A 20,631-nucleotide genomic window follows, 5' to 3' on the forward strand; every position below is an offset into this window, starting at 1 on the left:
GACAGTTCCCACCTCACCTGATTTCAGGAACAGAACACCCTGAAGGCCCCCCTGGCCTGTCCCCCGAGGGCTTTCCCAGGATGGGGCAGTGAGCGCAGTGGTCCTTAAGCCCTTCGGGTTTGGGTTATACGCCTCGTTGTTTTACTTTAACATTCCCGGAGCCCAGGCAGCCCCACATCCTGATGTACACGTGCCAGTCCCGGCACCTGCATCTGAGAAAAGTAGACAGACTCTTGCCATCCTTTGCTTTTCTTTGCCCAGAGCTCTTCTGATCCCTTCCCTGTTAACAGAACTCTCCCCGTGGGGAGGATGGCTCCTTTCCCAGCACCGCCCCGGGGCCCTGGGGCCCTGGGGCCCTGGGGCCAGGCCACCAGAGAACTCCATCTCCTCACCCCTTGATGCTTATGCAGGCCCACTCCAGAACCCACGCTGGGCCAGTCAGAACCTTCTGTGGAGCTCTGCACACAGAGAAAGACAGAGACAACCCTGACTTCTGGGTTCGGGCAGTGTGGTGCCACATCCCTGTATGTGAGGGTCTCTTTGAAGCAAGAGAGAGAGCCATCGCCATTCAGGAGAATGTTGCCATGAGAAAAGAGCATCCACTCTCCTAAGGAAGGGATGCCCCGAAAGGTGGACCCCATGGACGGCCTCTCCCAGGCTTGCCTGTCATTGGGCTTCTACTTAGGGTCGGCTAGTGGGGGGCACTGCACGGGCTGGGGGAGATTAGGCTCACGTGTTTCCTCCCCCATCACTCAGTGCTGCTTCTCTGACTCCAGCTGTGTGTCTGTGACTCTAAATTCTTGAGCGGCTTCACCCCTGGGCTCCAGCTTCCCCAGGAAAGGATTTATCCCTGTGTCTTTCTGCCCCAGGGGAGGTAATGGCTTCCTTCTGTCCCAGCCTCCAGATGCTTCACTGTCTCTTGGGTCTTCCTGTGAATTTTGCCCATGACTCTGCCTTTCATTAATGTCCCCACCAGGACCCTGACTGATGTGGATCAAGCACTACCACTCAGGTCCGAGAGACCATTTTTTGTTAAAGGCAACAATAAGTGCACACAGGAGCTGTCCGTGGTTTTCGGTGCCGCTGAGCGTCCCAGTGAGAAAGGTCTTCCTTTATGGAATCCCCTCCAGGGCTTTCGGTCGCTCTAGGGGCAGGTCTCGGTTTGTGGCCTGAAGTTCCTCTCGGCTAATCTCCCCTGTTGAGAAAGCAGGACTGAGCAACTGCACGTACCAGATGTCAGCCCCGTGGTTGGCGGTTCACGCAATATTTCTATCAATGGCAGCAATAGTGCTTTTCCGTTATGGGAAGGATATTAACGATCCACTTTTCAAGTCCACGTCTGTTAGTAAATGGAAATAATGGATCAATTTTGAAATATCACATAAACATGTATGGTGAGACCTGTGAGTTAGCTGGAAACACGATTTGGGTCCCTTGCGTCTGTACCTAGAGCCTGGGGGCCTCAGGAGTGGTGCCCATGGACCCACGGCCCCATTACTAGCATGCCTGCCTGTCTCTCCTCCATTGTCCTGAGGGCAGAGCTAGTCTGTCTGCCTCAGGGCTGGGACTTGGGCAGTGAGAGGCGGTTCCCCATAAGTGCACTGGGGGAGGGACCCGGGGAGCTGAGATACAGCTGTAGTTAGCACCTTAGGTTTGCAGGGAATAGTAACACACATTGCAAAGTCCTGAAGAATTGACCATTTCCCCCGGGCTGCCTGGCTTTCACAGTCGGTGAGCCAAACACAAAGTGAGCCCTTGCATAAGAGCAAAGATTTCAGACTGAGGACAAGCCCAATGGGAAAATTCAAGGCAGGAAGGAGAAAAGCAGGAACAGTTACTCTTAAGTGAATAGGTCTCTCTCATTATACAAGTAGGACACTTGGCCAATAGAAATGTAAAGAAGAAATGACGCAACCCTCAGTGGCAACGTGGGCCCCGTCGCAGTGTGCTTCTCTGCAGACTTTTAGTCCAAGTGGCGAAGGCTCTCAGGTTTCCCGAGAAGGGGTCTGTCCACTCCCCGTGGCGTCAAGCCTGTGTCCTGGACAAGCACCGTCAGGGATGGACTGTCTCAGTGGCACCACGGCCTCCGGCTTCCTAGGAGCAAACCAGATTTGCCAAATGAAAGGCATCCCGGCACATCCTGCAGGAATTTTTTGTCGGGAGGACAAAAGATTGGGACAGAGTTGTACACAGTATTACAACAATAATGATTTCATGTGGAGACATTAAAATTACAGAGGGAAAACATTAATTTTTGCTAACTGCTGGCCCCTAGTGGCCTGATGGAGAAGCCCCTTTGCAAGCTGGGCAGAAGACCTTCCCTTGTGCTCCTCTCTGGGGACAGAGGGCAGTAGCCCTCTGCAAGAGGCCCAAATACCCAACTTGTCCAGTGACATCTCTTCAAGTGTGAATGGTGGCAGCAAATCCAGTTTTCCTCCTCCCTCCCTCACCCATGTGCACAGCACTGCCAGACCCTGGGTCTCAGCCTCTGCCTTCGTCACAAGCACATTACATCTCTGAGCCCCGGGTTACTTCTCCCCGAAGGGGGTTTATCACACAAGCTCACCAAGTCGGGAGAATCCGGTGAGATGACACAAGTGTGGCACCTGGACCAGGTCAGCAGCCTCCCCGGGAGACCCGCTGCATCGCTGTGCTGATTGCAGCTGGGGCGGCTTCTGGGTCAAAGGGCACATCCTCCTGACAGAACCTTCTGTCACCAGGCCCCAAGTCCCAAGTCTCCCTAAGCAGTGGCTGAAGGATGCTGCCACCCACAGTGACACCTGTGGATAATCCCGCCACCCTGGGCCACATTTTGTCAAGAATCTACTTGCAGAATCTTCAAGTTAGGGAAAATCGATGAGAAAGAAGATGAATGGAGACATGACTTCTGAGGGGTGAGGGGTGAGTAGCAAATAACATTTCTCTCTCCCCAGGAACCATGTGTCACTTGTTGTGTGGCTGGTTCAGGGTAACTCCTAGGCTCCTGGAGCATAATCTTCATTACCCATGAGGACCTGTGAAATTTCCAGGTAACAGATATAAACAGATTTCTTTGTCTCTCTATCTCTGTCTCTCTCCCTGCCTATCCTTGTCTCTCTGTCACCAATCTTTGTCTCTGTCTCTCTCAGTCTCGGTCTCTCTCTCTCTCTGTCTCTCTCTCTCTCTCTGTGTCTCTCTCTCTCTCTGTCTCTCACTCAGGCACACAAGTTCTCATCCTATCCTGCCTCCCTTGTGGTTCAGACTGGAATAAATTTAACCCCACAGCAGGGAGCTGGCTCCCTCTAGGGGGAACAGCAGGAATTGTGAGGGAACTTGACCTACAACTAGAAGCACTGGCCTGATTCATATTCAGAGTCTGAGCCTAATCATTAAATCAGGAAAACTGCTGCCCTCAGAGAAGGTGTAACCCATCCTACATTTATAAATCAAATCAAAACTACAGAAGAAAATGAAAAATGCATGTATGAAATTGCCTTTATGCTGAAGTCATCACTAGGCACTGGCAAAAGAACCAGATGCTTCATGAACTGCCAGCTGTGTTGCAAGGGCAGCCCGCTTGGCCCCTCCAGGCTTCAGTGAAATTGTGGAGAGATACCCTGTAGGCTCTCGTGTGGACATCTATGAGGTGTCACATGTACTGTATTTTGTCCAGTGCTCTGCACACACTTGGTGCTCAGAAAGTAGTAGCAATATGTATGAGCAACATTGTAGACATCAATCCAGTTTGGTATTATTTCTTCCCAAAGTAGCAATTCTTCTGTGTTCACAAAAAATAAGTGGAAAGGGCATGTTAACCTCAGTAAACTGTCCCCTGTTCCCAACAAATTCAACTCAGATGTCCTTCCTCAATGGAGAGAGGGTTCACACAGAAACACCATGTATAATACCATTGTTTTTGATGTGGCTACAGATATGACACTATGTGATATCATGTACACAAGTGAATTTGAGGTACAAAATTGAAACTGTTATGGAAAATCAATGAGAGGCTATATTCTTATTTTCCCAAAGGTAATTTCCTCACTTGGGGGGATCTGGAGAAATAAAATCCCAACAAAGCTCCATGTGAGTGAGTGCGCAATCCCAACATTAAGCCACATTACGGAGCATTCATTCCAACATCACCAACTTTGAGATGCACAGGAACAGGATTCCATAGGAACCCAATTGTGCTGCCCTCTGCTCTCAAGTCACTGGGTGTGCCCAGCATTCCAAGAAGAAATCCTAAGGCGAGGACCCATCCTGAGGCCAATGCTGGATCTGTGCAATCTGGAAGCTGTGTTCATCGAAACTCATTGTGTCTTCAAGGGCTGGGTCCCACCTTTCCTCCCAATAGAACACGATGCCATGTGCAGTTTACACATTTGTGATGTGGACTTTTGTTTTCTGTGACCATGATTTCAGTGAGGCCTGTCCTTGCTATTGCTGGGACATCTGCAAGTGCAGGCCAGGAAGGGGGTGGACACAGGGCCCACAGCCAGGCTGACCACACCTAAGTCCACCAAGGCACTAGGAGACACGAGCCAAGCAACCAACGCAAAGCCAGCACTCCTCCTAGACCATGACAGGAGACAGCACAAAGCAAGCACGGAGTGGAGAGACAGGAGCCGGGGAGGAGGCGCCTATGTGCTGGCTTCCAGAGCCGGGGTGAGGGCAGGAACCTTGTGGAGCTGGTGGAGGAGAGGCTGGGACAGTGTCTTCTGAAGAAGTTTCTCAGCTGCAGACACTTAAGGATCCCACCAGGGTGGTTTTCCCAGACCCCGAGGGGCCCAACAGCTGCTTTTGATTCCACCCTGGATATTAAGGAGGGTCACAGCTACTGGAGGAAGGGTCCTCAGTGCGTATCCTGAACACAGGTGACAGAAGGTGTGTTACTCACAGAAAAAGGCAAGGCCCTGAGCAGATTTTAAATTTTGCCCCAGGTTCAGAATTCCTGCCTGGTCTGTGCTTTTTGTGATAAGAACTTTCAAGAGCTCCTCCCTTAGGGACTTTCAAATATGCAATAGAGTGTAATGAACTGTGGTTCCATCCTGTACAGTACATCCTGGGACTTACTTATTTTACACCTGAAAGTGGTACCCTGGTCAGCGATGCTACCCATGTCTGATTCTGTCCCGTTGCATCTAAAAACAATTCATGTAAAGTGCACACAACAGATAACTGACCATTTTAGCCATTTCAGAGGGACTGAAACTCTGTGGCTTTACTATGTGTACAATGTGTACAACCAGCCCTGCTCTGGGTTCCAGAGCATTTCCATCCCCTAAGGAAGCTCCATAGCTATAACAAGTCACCCCCTGTCCCTGCCCGGGCTCTGGCAACAACCAGCATGCTCTCTGTCACCAGGGATGTGCCCGCGTCCATGGTATTTTGGTGCACAAGAAATGGGGTGGAGTAACTCCCATGAAGCTGTCAATTTAAAAGGGAACCAGAGTCAGCCTGTCAGCCTGGCCCAGGGGCCCCTGCCCCTCTGTGTGGAGGGGTCCCATTCCCTCATGACACCGTGATGGCACCAGATGCTGAGAAGGGGCATCAGGAAGTACATACACGATGCTGTATGGGGCCAGAGGACCCCGTAACCTTCCCACTGTCCTCTCTCAGCCCTACATGGAGAAGCAGGATTATTCACAGGTTCACTCACTCGCTCATTTATGGAGGCCCCCATGGGCTGAGCAAAGTGCAGGGAACAGGAAGGTGTGGACCCGGCCCAGATCCGTGTCCTGAGGAGACACAGACACATGAACACTGACACCAAACCCAACAAGAACTCTGATAGGATGGTGTGGGTGGGTGCTCTGTGCACCCAGAGAGCCTACTTCTACACCTGCACGGTCAGGGATGGCTCTCACTGCCCTTGCTCCAACCAGCCTCACAGCCAGCCTGCTCTCCCACCCCCAGCCTGATCCTGGCCCCAGAACAGGGTCTGTTGGAGTGTGGGGTGTAGCCTCGGGGGGGATTCCCTCCTGACCCAGGATGGTCCAGCTGCTTTAGCCTGGAGGGCGCAGTTGGGTGAGGCTTGGTGTAATAGTTCTGCTCTCCACTAGGTGACACCGCTTAGTTTACTGGGATGGATCAGTGTACAAGTGGAAATAGATTACCCAGCTCTCCAGTCTGGCACTGGAAATTGGCGCTCTCACTCACCCAAAATCAACCACCCCTCTTTGTCTCAGGCCTCCTCCACTCCCCGCCTCTACCCGGTCTGTGTCCAAGCTGTTCACTTGCCCGGCGGCACCTTCCTCCAGAGTTTTATCTCAGATGGGGTGTTGTTTTAAAACCACACGCTTCAGAGACTCCCACAGTTCGGACCCGTGCCAACTCTCTGAGGGAGGGTCTCACTGAGAAATGGCCAGTACTGGTTTGCCCCAGAAAACGTTTGTGCGGTCGGGAAGCAGCAGAGGTTCAGAGATTATGACAAACCACAACATACAGCGGGCACCAGGTTTTGCCGCAGTCTGGTGTCTTTGTCCCAATACCCGCAAACGTGGCTGCTCTCTGGGGTCCTGTGGGACCTTTGCCTGCAGGGAGGCCCTATAGCCTCTACCAAATGCACACCAAGCAGGGAAACTGCTTCTCCCCATGTGGCACAGGGACACCTCAGATCCTGCTGCCTGTTCCTGGGGATTCGCCCTGCTTCCTCACCAGAGCACCACTAGGCACTGAGCTCCAAAATTTCAGACTCTGCTCTTCACTTATTATAGAATCTTGGTGGTATTGAAACCCTCTTCTTTCTCCCTGTAAATGATTTGGGGAACAGATTTCTTGTTCAGTCTCCTGCGAGTATTTTCACTCTTTCTCTCCAGCTACTTTTTTTTTTGGATGGGGGGTTGTGTGCCTTTTGTGCATGATCCCAATGTGCCATACTCTCCCCATTTCTCTTTCTCTCTCTGTTCTCTCTCCATGAAAATGGCCCCCTTCCCTCCGCAACCTTTCTCTCCCCACTTCACCTCTCCACACCGCAGACTTGCCAAGCTCTGTAGCTCAAGTTATGCAGATTGTTGCACTAATCCTCAGATCAATTCCCTAGGAGTTCAAAATGGTTTGGTGGTGATCTAGCTGCATTTCAGGGATAAGACAATTCAGGGTCTCCATGCTGCTCTGTCATCTTAAACTCTCCCTAATCATCTTTATTTCTATTTAAAACCAACTCAGGGCACCCAGGTGGCTCAGTCCATTAAGCATCTGACTTAGGCTCAGGTCATCGTCTCATACTCGTGAATTCAAGCCCTGTGTTGGGCTCTGTACCCTCAGCTCTGAGCCTGGAGCCTGCTTCAGATTCTGTGTGTGTGTGTCTTTCTCTCTCTACCCTTACCCCATTCATGCTCTGTCTCTGTCTCTCAAAAATAAATAAACATTAAAAAAATTAAAACCAACTCTACTGTACCAAGTGGACATGCTCAAAGAAAGGAGGAGAAACCATAGCCAGGGGTGGCCTGATGCTTCTGGGAGCTGTTCTCCAGCAATCACACAGCAGGACATATGCCCATGTTGTGCACAGTTATAGTGCCCTGCTTACTGCCTTGGTAAGATCAGCCTCAAGAAGATACTTTCTGCTTGTTATGCTAAGTGAAATAAGCCATACGGAGAAAGATCCCGTATGTTGTCACTCTTAATGTGGATCCTGAGAAACTTAACAGACCATGGGGGAGGGGAAGGGGAAAAAAAAAGTTAGAGAGGGAGGGAGCCAAACCATAAGAGACTCTTAAAAACTGAGAATAAACTGAGGGTTGATGGAGGGTGGGAGGGAGGGGAAAGTGGGTGATGGGCATTGAGGAGGGCACCTGTTGGGATGAGCACTGCATGTTGTATGGAGACCAATTTGACAATAAATTTCATATAAATAAATAAATAGATAAATAAATAAATAAAAATTTAAAAAAAGACAGATATGCTATGGAAATATTCTGGATTAAAAAAGGCTAAAAAATTCTGACAACTAAATGCAATACCTAACTCTAGACTGGATCTTTGTATTGAAGGCATGAAAATGTTACCATAGGCTATTATTAGGTCAAGTGACCAGAATATGGATAGTAGCTCAAATAAAAATATTACATCAATGTAAAAAAAAAAAAAAAAACATACTCCCTGCTATGAACTCCGACCAGCACAGACTGTTCTCTGCGGTGGTCCCTCTGTGCAGCTTAAATGTTACCAACCATGCCATATAGCTTCCCGTGTGTTGCCTTCCACTGGGACCATAGTTCATCTAAGCTCTGGTTGAGTTGCAGAGCAGCTGAGGCTATTCCCAAGCAAAGGGCAGCCAGGAAGAGAGAAGGATGCATGTTTCAAAACCTAGGAAAGCAAAACACATGAGTTTCTAATTAAACCAAACTGTCTAAAAGCTATCTCCTTTCTTCTGAGATGTTAGAGCCACCCTGATAGAGAAGAAATACTCCCAAGTGTTTGCACAGGGCTGGGGAGGAAGGCTGAGGACGTGGGATTTGCAGGAGACTTGCAGAACTGCTCCCCACCCTGCAACCATTTCCATTTCCAGGGCATGTGGACAGGGGCACATGGCACGGCCATCCACAGCCCAGTAGGTGGGGCGTATGATGGGGCCAGGCTCAAGGACAGCACCTTCTGCGAGCTCTGAACCTCTAAACCAAAAGGTGGTGGCCAAGCTTGTTTGGGGGTGGCCCATCCCCTCAGGACTGGCCCAGCACCTCAACTGTGCCAGGCGCAGCCCCACTGAGCTGACAGAAGGATCTGCCCTGAGCCAAACCCCCGCCTTTCAGGCCACATTCTCCATGTGGAAAACCTTACCAAGGTTCCCAAGGGAATGGGCGGTGGTGCTCACAGGGCTTTCATAGTGACAGGACACATGCTAATAAGTGAAGGTACGTATTTGCCTGTCTTGTTTTGTATAAATAAAGGCTATTGCCAGCAGGTCTTGAAAGCCAAGAAACCACAAAACTCAATGGGCATGGGTTGAGCATTTAAAGGCTGCTAGAGCTCTGACCATCTCAAAGAGACACCCATGATGGCAGAAGGTGGTCATAGAACAGGTTAGACGGACACCAGGTCACCTGTCAGCCTCAAGAAAATTTTCCTATAACTTGGTACCCTGTGACACACCGCACAGCCCTCAACCCCATGACACCTCCCTTTCAGGTATTAGCTTGGCTCCACAAAACCCAAAGCCATAACTACTGGGATCCTTAAATTCTAGAGTCAGGTGTGCTAGCTTTTCACACACCTGCTTATTTTCTGTCTAAGAACTGTAGTCCCAGAAGGTACAGATATCTAGAAAGATGAAAACATTTATTAAAAATAACCTAGAATTATAGTGGCCATTATGGGGAATTTCCAGTTGGACAGAACTATTCACTTAAGATGTATACATGAAAGTCAGGCTTCTCAGTTTAAATAAACAGAATGGGGTACTTATTTTAATGCATATGCAGAAGACTCCAAAAGCCTTCAGTATTCCAAAATAGCTGCATTGAAAGATTCACTACAAAAGCCTACTGAAAAATTAGAAACACAACAGGTGCTTAAGACCAAAGACTGTAAGACTGACTTACGTCCTCCACCTCCTTAGCCCTCCTTGCCCTGAGTGCTGCATCTGCTACTTTCCTGTCCCAGATGCCTTTCCACCTGAAGACACACTCACCTTTTTACAGGACACCACAGGTGATCCTCCTGAGAGGCCTTTCATTGTTGGTCAAGGACTGAACTGAGGCCCACAGTAAAATATTTCTTTTTTTTTTTTTAATATTTATTTATTATTGAGAGACAGAGACAGAGCATGAGCATGGGAGGGGCAGAGAGAGGGGAGACTCAGAATCTGAAGCAGGCTCCAGGCTCTGTGCAGACAGCTCAGAGCCTGACATGGGCCTCGAACCCAGGAACCATGAGATCATGACCTGAGCCAAAGTTGGACATTTAACAGACTGAGCCACCCAGGTGCCCCGCCCACAGTAAAACATTTCTTAAACCTGAGCAGGGCCCCCAAGAGTTTTTTGTTTGTTTCATATTTATTTATTTATTTATCTATTTGTCTGTATGTGTTTGTTTCATTTTTTAAAAATGTTTATTTATTGATTTTGAGACAGGCTGCACTTGAGAGCCAGGGAAGGAAAGAGAAAGAGGGAGAAAGAGAATCCCAGGCAAGGTCCATGCCAGCAGCACAGAGCCTGACTAGAGACTTGATCTTACAAACCATGAGATCATGACCTAAGCTGAAATCAAGAGTCTGATGCTTAACCAATTGAGCCATGCAGACTCCCCTTTTTCTTTCATTTTTAAATCAATTCCTCCTGAGAAATAAAAATTCACATTATCCCTTCCTTTCCAAGTCCAGTCTCATTAGTTATGGATCCTTTTTTCCCCAGGAATAACTATTTCCTTCTTGTCCGTTTGGTTTTACATCCTAAGAATGTGGCTTGGCTTTCCACTTGCCTGGGGTCTCTCTTCAGCTATCTTTGGGAGTGGCTCTAGATCTTGTCAAAGTAGTACTGTTTACACCCTTTTGGAGGATGTCTTTCAGGTCCATGATGTTGTTTAATACTGCCAGAAATGTTATTGGTTTTCCTGGCTAAAAACTGATAATATATTTTTTAAAATTTTTATAACTCTATAAGAAAAACTTACACCAAAATTAAAGTTGATCATCAGAGCCTGCTGGAATTTTTTTGTTTTAATTTTTTTTCAATTTTTAATTTTTAGGCCTTATTCTACCAAACAGAAAAATAAAAACAGATCCAAAGTAAAAGGTTTTTTTTAAGATTTTATTTTTTAAGTAATCTCTACACACGACATGGGGCTTGAACCAACAACCCAGAGATCAAGAGTCACATGTTCTATCAACTGAGCCAGCCAGGCTCCCCCAAACTAGTAAGTTTTATACCTATTTCATGACAGTAATTTTACACCAGAAGCTATAAAGTCTGCGACTCTGTACATTGACGTTCACATTTTTATGTGTTGTAAACGCTTCCACATTCAGATGGCATTGCTAAAATTCCCTTGTGAAGACCTCTATTTACCTGGTTCAAAGGCAAATGACAGTAAGCACTGGGCATTCTAAAACTGCAAAAGGTAGAGACCAACCCAAATACTTTCAAGTTCAAAAGATCTAAGAAATTACTTGATAAGGTACTTTAAGTTTGATGGTTTAATTAACACAAACACATCTTTAGAGTTATCAACAGTAAATAAACAGACTTGTATTCTACCTGAGTTCACTAACCAAATAAGTTATCTCTTATAAGTTCTTACAGCCACAAAAAAATAAATAAATAAAATAATAGCCTAGGATAAAACTTACTTTGTCTAATGCCTAATAAAACTTTGTAAGTAATCTGCACAAAATTGTTAAAAACAAGTAGATTAAATCTCAAGTTTTGGAGCAAATTTTTTAAATGTGGATGCAGGGGCCAAGTGCAGACTGCTCCAAGATGGGCCACTTTGGCAAAAAGATTGTTTTGGAGTTAAAAGAAACCAAAACCCAGCTGATTCAGGAAAAACTCTTTACCTCTCCCCTCAACTATCTGTCTGTAGAAGGAAGGGGACATTAGCCTACAGATTGCTCCTTCCCTAAGAAACTAAACTACACAACAGGACAAACATTGTTTTCCAAACATCCTGCTTGCCAATGGTCTCCCTCCTCTTTGTATCCTCAGCCCTGACCTTTCTCCTTATCTCAGGATGTCCTGTGAGCCTCATGTTGCCTGTCTTTGGAATTCCATGACAACATGGGTTCCCTGTATGTATGAAACTAAATTTGATTTTTCTTCTGCAACTCTTAGATTCTTAGCCCAACTTAAAGGGCAGAGGAAATTTTTCCTCCTGGTAACTAACAAAATTCAACCAAATAAATTTGGAGATCTAAGTGTCTTTCTGAAATGCTTCATGAATCAGGCAGGACCCCACTGAGCATATAGAGATGTGCATCCAGGAGTAGTACAAAATGGAAGACTTTATAGAAGGGGGTGTCCAGAGAGTTATTAGCAAAGGAAAAGGATTGCTCCTGGCAGTGCTCTTTCTAGGGGACAAAACATGGTTTCTACCTCACCTCTTTGAGGGACGGAGAGGACCCAAGTGGCAGACTCATTGGACTAGATTGAAAAATTCTTGGCTGACAGGTTAATATTACATTGGGGGGGGGTAGGTGGAAACTGCAGTTAGGTTCTATATTAAGAACCACTTTGGGGCGCCTGGGTGGCGCAGTCGGTTAAGCGTCCGACTTCAGCCAGGTCACGATCTCGCGGTCCGTGAGTTCGAGCCCCGCGTCGGGCTCTGGGCTGATGGCTCAGAGCCTGGAGCCTGTTTCTGATTCTGTGTCTCCCTCTCTCTCTGCCCCTCCCCCGTTCATGCTCTGTCTCTCTCTGTCCCAAAAATAAAATAAACGTTGAAAAAAAAATTAAAAAAAAAAAAAAGAACCACTTTGAGGGGCTCCTGGGTGGCTCAGTCGGTTGTCTGACTTTGGCTCAAAGTCAAGATCTCACGGTTTGTGGTTCAAGCCCCGCATTGGTCTCTGTGCTGACAGCTCAGATCCTGGAGCCTGCTTCAGATTCTCAATCTCCCTGTCTCTCTGTCCCTCTCCTGCTCATGTTCTGTCTCTCTCTGTCAAAAATAAATAAACATTAAAAAAAAGAACCAGTTTGGGAACTTAGCTGAAATGACATTCTGGATTTAAAATGACTACTTTTGAAGGGTATTGCAAAGATTATAGAGGATAAGTTATATGGCAGTCAGCATACAATCCCTAGCATATAGCTACTATATTATTCTTCATGATGTTCTGGTATTTAAGAGGGCCCTTATCATCAAAACACCCTTGTTAGGGTCATATCTTAAGATATATCACTGAAGATTTGAGAACTGTCAAACAGTCCAGAAATAATAGGACACATGACAAGCCCTTGAGGTCTGGGGAGGGAAAAGCACCTGAGATCACAGGACCCAACAGAGATGGACAGAGGATTAGGGTCAGAAGGCCACAACTCTCTCAGCTGGAGCCATTCCAACACACTGCCTCAGGTGTGCTCTCTGCTCAAGGTTGGATGGAGAATAAAGGACTAAGGTGCACTTGGAGTCTCTCAACCAAACCAGCTTCCATCATCATAGCTTTCTGCCCAGATTTTCCTTGCTTACTGGGTCCCCAAATGGGCATGATGCACTGAAAGAGGTCAATCGTGGGTAGATCTTTGGGCAAAATGCAATGCTGCCTCCTGGACTCACCTCAGTGAATCTTGCTCATCAGTGATCAAGCTGGTGTTCTTCCCCTCTTTTCTTGCGCGTTCTCAGAAAAATAATCAGCAGGTCAAAAACTACTTTCTCCACTTCTAGTGGATTCACTCTCCAAACTGGACTTGTCAGAAAACATGAGTCAACAGTTGCCTTAAAATTTCAGTGTCTAAGTCTTGACCTATTTGTAATCTAATGGAAAATAGGGTTTTTGTGAAAATACAGAGTACGTGGATGTTTAATTATCAAGTGGAACAACTAACCAAACCAGCGACCTAGCTCATGAGCAATAGTGTCACATGTTGCTTACATGGTCGTCCTGGGGATGGGACAGGAATGCATCATTTCCCTGGCTTGTCTCCCCCCATTAGAGCTTTCATGAACAACTTGGCAGGGGGTGTTTTTAAGGATTCTCAGAGGGACCTTGGCCATTGTCCTCCCAGCAATTTCTTCTGTTTTTTAATTAAGAAAAACAAGTAGGGAGCAACCCGGGAGAAGGAGGGCCAAGATGGCGAAAGCAGCAGAGTCTTCGGGAGAGCCAGGGACAACGTGGCCCAGGCCCCTGTTTGCAGGCCTTTCTGATATATCCATCTCACAAGACATCCTCGTGGAAGAAGGAGAATTCACCATTCCTATGAGATCTCACATTCGGGAATTTGACAGATCCACGTTAAATGAATCTGTTCAGAATACTATTATGCGTGATCTAAAAGCTGTTGGGAAAAAATTCATGCATGTTTTGTACCCAAGAAAAAGTAATAGTCTTTTGAGAGATTGGGATTTATGGGGCCCTTTGATCCTTTGTGTGACACTTGCATCAATGCTTCAAAGAAGCTCTGTAGATAGTGAAAAGGATGGAGGGCCCCAGTTTGCAGAAGTCTTTGTCATTGTCTGGTTTCGTGCAGTTACCACCACCCTCAACTCAAAACTTCTTGAAAGAAACTTATCTTTTTTCCAAAGCCTCTGTGTGCTGGGTTACCGTATACTTCCCTTAACAGTGTCAATGCTGGTTTGCCAGTTGGTCCTTTTGGCCGAGCAGGGACCAATAAACTTCATGGTCTGGCTTTTTGTGGTGATTGTGATGTTTGCCTGGTCTATAGCAGCCTCTACAGCTTTTCTTGCCGATAGCCAGCCTCCAAACCGCAAAGCCCTTGCCATTTATCTTGTTTTCTTGTTCTATTTTGTCATTAATTGGATGATTCTCACCTTCACTCCCAAGTAAATCAGAAAATGGAAATCAAAAGTCAGTGAATTGAAAGCTCATCTGAAGGATACAATTCACCATGGAGCTTTGCCTCTGGCCCTCTTTTGTCTAATTTTGGAGATATTTTGAGATGAAATGGGAGCCATAAAGCACCATCGCCACTTATATAAGGAACTGATGTTCGAAAGGTTGTCCTTTTCCTCTTAATGTCATTTCTTGAAAATACATAGTATACACAGTATAGTGCTGCCTTAAGGCATGATAGGGTCACTGTGGTCCATTTGAGTGACAACCAATGATTTAGAAAGCACATGGATACATCCTGCAAGTTGAATAGAATTAGTAAGTGTATTTTCAGTTTTGAGAATACCAGTTCAGGTGCAGCTCTTAAATACATTGCCTTATGACTATTAGAATATGCCTCTCTCTTCATAAATAAGAATGGATAGTCTGTATCCATTTTCTTTTATTTCTCTCTTAGGCTTAAAAAGGCAATGACAGAGGTTGGGAAGGGGTTTCATAATTGGGTAGGAGAAAACATGCATTCACCAGTGTTCAGATTTTGACAGGGGAAAATTCTACACTTGTTGCTTTTTTAAAAAGCAAAGGGCAGCTAAAGAATTGGCTTCTTTAGTCTTTCCATATAGTCACCTTTCTGCCATGCTTAACAGCACCTCAGTGACACTCTAATTTTTCATCTTACCCCCCCCCCAGCTCTGAATATGCAAACTGTTCACAGTTACCATATAATTTTCCTTTGATTAAAGCTCTCTGTGGACCAGTGCTTGAACTTATCCAGGTGGAAGACCTTAGTCCTTCATTCATATTATCATGTGGGCACTTTCTTCTTAACAGTAGGAGGTAGTTTGGATACAGCATAACTCTAAAGAATTATTCTGCGTAGTCTGGCCTCTAACTAGAAAGTAAAGCTAAATCAGAAGCCTGCACTTAACCATGTGAACACGGAGGGATTTAGTGTTCTGATGGCTGGTTCACAGAACAGCTAGATGCTTAGAGCATGACGTAGAATGAGTTAGGTTTACAGCTGCCACCTTTTCATAGTGGGCTTAGCAGTTTTTCATTAGATGTGCTTGTCGGATTGGGGAATAGCAATATATTTTCTTGGTTTTAGACTTTATTTGTAAATCTAATTAACTCTTCTTTAGAAAAGTACTTTTTTTGCACATGTGCACCTGCTTGTATTCTCAGCTATTTATACACACAAGTGTGAGGGCTTTTCAGGGAGCAGAGTGTCTGGAAAGGCTGATTTCTAAGTTAAACTGGGTTCCTTTAAGGTAATATGAGCTATTGCCTTCTATAAATTGCACATTGAAGAACTCTTAGTAGACAAAAGATTGGGAGTCAGGCAGACAACATTCACTGTATATACAGTTACTTATAAAAATAGGAATTTATTCCACATTTTTTCTTTATCATGGAATTTAAATATTTATTAATTTTGTATCTAAAGACTATCTACACATAGATATATAATTTTAAAAACACACTTTCTCCATTCTCAGCTTAACTAAGAACAATACTAGGACAAATGGGTTCCTGGAGTGATATTAAATTACAGAGCATTACAAAGTTGGTCCCCTCTGTCCCAGCCTTGTCCAGAGTTTTTGGTTATATCTTTATTTCAGCTTCCCTTCTAAATTTCAAAATAAACCCGTGAGCACAAAGCCAATGTTTCAGTCTTAAAGTGGTAAAGAAAATATTTTGAAACTGGTTCTGATTGGTCCAAAAGTATCATCCATTTCCATTGTCTGAAATTTTCTAACTTCTTACCAAAAACATCTCTCTTCCAAAGTTATTTCATACTCTGTCACAATGGTTATAATGTAAAATTTAAAAAAATAATACTGTTTCTCAAAAGGGAATTATCTGCTGAATTTTATTCAGGCTAAATATTTTGGTCAGGAATTTTTAGGGCCACAAATGAAGTAAGGGGTTGTGTGGGGGTGGGTGGCGGGGGTTATACATATTGGGTGTTAAGGCAGCTTGTTCTGTAATTAACCTGTTGCTCTTTGGTGACTTCAAGAATGATTTTATTTGATTTAAATGAAGGTGGGTAAAATGGAGATTATCTTTCTCAAAATGAACGATCCATTTTATGGCATAAATTATATTTTCTTAATATATGCAAAAAAAGTGCATTGCTTTCTGTAGCAGAAGACCTGATTATCTGGAAGTTGTAATCCTCAACACAGCTTTCCCTGATTTGCTGCAAAGGCACATGGCTAATTATAGAAAGAAAGACTAGAAGAGAAGGGGATTTTAACAAAGGAAACCCTCTTCCAAGAATTGGGAATTTTCATGCTTTAAATGAAACTCAAGTGTGTGAGCATCATTACCAAATGTGGTGGATCATTGCCGAGTGTGGTGCATCACTACTGTCGTGGCTTGTCATTTGCTGCTCCTGCTTCTGAGATTGAGCCTCCACTGTCATATTCTTTAGAAATAGGAAGGGTAAAGACTGGATTTAATCGCTGTTCAGATTATAAAAACTCAACTGCAAAAATATTTGAATGTGCCATGTAGTCATAAATGTCAGCCATACCATTAATTTTCAAGTCTTTTGCATTTTAAAAGGCTTATTACATTAATTCAATTGGATCTTTTTATTTTGATGGGGTTTTGTTTTGTTGGGCAAGGTGGGCTTGTCCCAGAGCATGGGACTGGTAAGCATTTAACTGTTTACTATATTTGTCTTTTTATAAAGTATTCCCCAGATGTGATGAGAAGGTTAGCAAGCCTTTGTATTTGAAGATTTAATTGTACACTTTTTATAAGCTAACTACTTACCGTACCTGGACTTCCTGTTTATTCCTGGAGATGAAAATGAAAATCTCCTGTCATTTCAAATCTTTGGGTCATCAAGTCATTGAAATGTATCTAAATGCTATCATGATATGATCAGACATCCATTTCATGCAGCTGTTTTATTCCAGGTAAAATACTGACATTGTTACTCTTCATTAGACTGTTAATTTCTGAGACAATTTGGATAGAAATAAATGTGTGAATGTTAAAAAATAAAAAATTAAAAAACAAGTAATCACTTTGAAAATATGACAAAGTTCTGGTAAGTGAGATTAAAAAAAAAAAAAGCATCCAAAATTCCAGTCTACTTCCTTGTGGCCTCATGAAACCAGTAGACAACTGGGATTTATGGCTCACTCAAGGAATACTCTGTTTTGACTGATGGCCTTTGATCATCATAATAAACTTTATCTTATCTTACAGATGAATGAACTAAAGCTTAGAGAGGTTTGGGAACTTCCTTAACAAGCAAGCAGGGAGCCAGGATTTTATCTCAGGAGCTGTAAGGTATAATTCCAGACCAGAAAGCACTTAGCACCACAGGGCTGTGCCAGACCCAAGATGGAAGGCTGACAATCAGTGAAGATAATGGAAGAGAATTGCAAAGGACAATAGTTAATGTTTTATGCTGCAGCCAAGGGACTTCACACCTCCCCACCACCTCCCCAAAATCAGTACCCTAGGCACAGTCCCTAAAATGATGGTTTGGAGAATTGTTGCCAGGCATGGGAAGACACTTGTAGAAATCAGAATCCAGTTGTTATGATGATCAGTACTAGAATCTACTATGTACAAAACTGTGTCTGAAACATATCTCTATAATCTCTATGATCTCTATAATCACTTCATTTTTACCAAAGGTAGTCAAATTAATATTATTTGCAAAATAAGTCTAGTTTTGAAAAATACTTGGCCTGATTATTTACCTAAGTGCAGCAAGAATAGTGATTGACATATGATTTCATCTTCTGACATCTTCTTGGGGCTTTATAGGCTCCATAAAGTCAACCTTAGTTCCTTAAAGCTGTCTGGTCAGATCTGAGTCTGTGCATGTCTTTCCCAGGTAGGTAGGACATTCCACTCAAAGCCTTGGTCATATAACCAGTGTTTCCAATGTGTCCCTGTTCTAAGGAAAACAGATTCTTACTGAATGTATGCAAATAAATACATTGCCATAAAATATAAGAGTACTCAGTGAGGTTCTGAATTTTGGAGGGTTCAAGTGGGGAGAAAAGATGGCTGTTTCAATCCTGCTTACAACAGTGTAATACATCAAATTGCTAGAAGTCAGTTAGCTTAAAAGAAAATGTTTCCTTAACTCTGGGAAAACAAAACATTTTTTAAGTGAGCATGAAGTCATAAAAATGCTACCAATCCTCCTTGGTTCATTCAGTCCCATGTTATTAAGTCTTGTTCTGCTTGAATCCAGTTTTTCCACTAGTTCTGGATATTTTTACATAGCTCAGTTTTATGATCTTAAGGTTGTCAGAAATCTATACTCAGAGGTTTAGTTTCTGGTTTTGTTTCTATGTTTTATTTTTTTCATGAGCCTCACTGAAGATGAAACACATTGGCAGAAAGCTTTTATAAAAGTATTTGAGTAGAAGTATAAATGTCTGTAAATAATAAAAAGCTTGAAAACTGCCATGGCTAAAGAACTGGTGAGAGTTCATGACAATACAATTGACAAGGACATTTGATTGTTTCTATGACACACAACACTTCAATATAATAACAGACCTGGACATCAGGTCTCTGTGGGCTTTATACGATTTTATACGATTTTGAAACACTTATTTTAATAACATCTCTATACAATTATAATCTAACAGAATTTAGCATCACTTACTCGACAATGCTTTAATTTTTTGTCATTTTTAACACACCAAGAAAGGCTAATTAATTTCTCAGAAAATCTTTTAAATGTTCCTATATTATATATATATATATATATATATATATATATATATAATGTGTATATATATGTGTATATATATGTATATATACACACATACACATCAAAAGGTTTGAACACTTGATTAAATGGGATCATAGATCATTATGTAACAGTAGTTACGCATTTAACAAAGTGACAATAAAGGATGTCAAAGGCAAAAAAAAAGGAAAGAAAAGAAAAAAGATGTCAAAGGTTATATAGTTATAAGCAAAATTTGTTAAGATTTTTAATAGAAAGACTCAGTTTTCTTAAGTTTTCAAAATCCAGATAGACATAGAAAAGTATTTTCATGGTATATAGAATCCGGTTTTTTGTTTTGTTTTTTTAGCAGATAACTTTGAAGGTAAAGAAAAACCTTTGTTTATAATTTTTTTTAACGTTTATTTATTTTTTTTGAGACAGAGAGAGACAGAGCATGAACAGGGGAGGATCAGAGAGAGAGGGAGACACAGAATGTGAAACAGGCTCCAGGCTCTGAGCAGTCAGCACAGAGCCCCATGCGGGGCGCGAACACAAGGACCGGGAGATGGTGACCTGAGCCGAAGTGGGACGCTTAACCAACTGAGCCACCCAGGCGCCCCCCTTTGTTTATAATTTTTAATGAACAGCCAACCATTAGTTCAAGAAATATTTGTTCTTTTAACAAAGAGAAACAAATTTTCCACTAGGGTGCTTTTTTTTTCTTTTTCTTTTATATAGTTTATTTATTTTGAGAGAGAGAGAGTGCGCGCGCACACACAAGTGGGGGAGGGGTAGAGACAGGGAGGGAGAATCCCACTGACCGTGCAGAGCCCAATGCGGAGCTTGAACTCACAAAACATGAGATCATGACCTGAGCCAAAGTAGGACCCTACACCAGGATGCTTTTAATATCAAAATTCATTTCTGGGGCACCTGGGTGGCTCAGTTGGTTGAGCCTCGGGACTCTTGATTTTGTCTCAGGTCACGATTCCAGAATCATGGGATCAAAACCCGAGTCCAGCTCCATGATATGTGTGGAGCCTGCTTGGTATGATCTCTCTCTCTCTCTCTTTCTCTCTCTCTCTCTCTCTCTCTCTTTCCCTCTGAACCTCTCCCCTGCTCACACACACTCTCTCTCTCAAAAAAAATTTTTTTTACTTAAATTTATTTTTTTTAATTCTTTTTAATATCTATATTTTTGAGACAGAGAGAGAGAGCACCACCTGGGGAGGGGCAGAGAGAGAAGGAGAGAGAGGAACCCAAGCAGGTTCAGTGCTGTCAGCACAGAGCCCTATGTGGGGCTCCATCACATGAACTGTGAAATAATGACTTGAGCCGAAATCAGGAGTCTAGCACTTAACTGATGGAACCACCCAGATGCCCCAAGATTATTTTAATTTTAGCTTGTACTGACCAAACATAAAACTCCTCTCCAAAGATTACTTTTCTATAAACCTTTTACAACTTTCCTTCTTACATTCAGATAGTCTTA

General features: G+C 43.8%; 1 protein-coding gene across 1 annotated transcript; it reads left to right on the forward strand.

The window, feature by feature from the left end:
- The first annotated feature begins 13,686 nt into the window (after window positions 1–13,686).
- Window positions 13,687–14,413, forward strand: LOC122474534 (protein YIPF6-like). The gene has a single exon (XM_043565453.1). It carries the CDS (start codon window positions 13,700–13,702, stop codon window positions 14,411–14,413), a length of 714 nt encoding a protein of 237 aa, XP_043421388.1. The 5' UTR covers window positions 13,687–13,699.
- The last annotated feature ends 6,218 nt before the right edge of the window (window positions 14,414–20,631 follow it).

Source organism: Prionailurus bengalensis, chromosome D4 (genome assembly GCF_016509475.1).
Source record: "Prionailurus bengalensis isolate Pbe53 chromosome D4, Fcat_Pben_1.1_paternal_pri, whole genome shotgun sequence".
In the NCBI taxonomy this organism is placed as follows: Eukaryota; Metazoa; Chordata; class Mammalia; order Carnivora; family Felidae; genus Prionailurus; species Prionailurus bengalensis.

Coding starts and splice junctions, on each gene's coding strand:
- LOC122474534 (XM_043565453.1), top strand. CDS start 13,700: ATGGCGAAAGCAGCAGAGTCTTCGGGAGAGCCAGGGACAACGTGGCCC.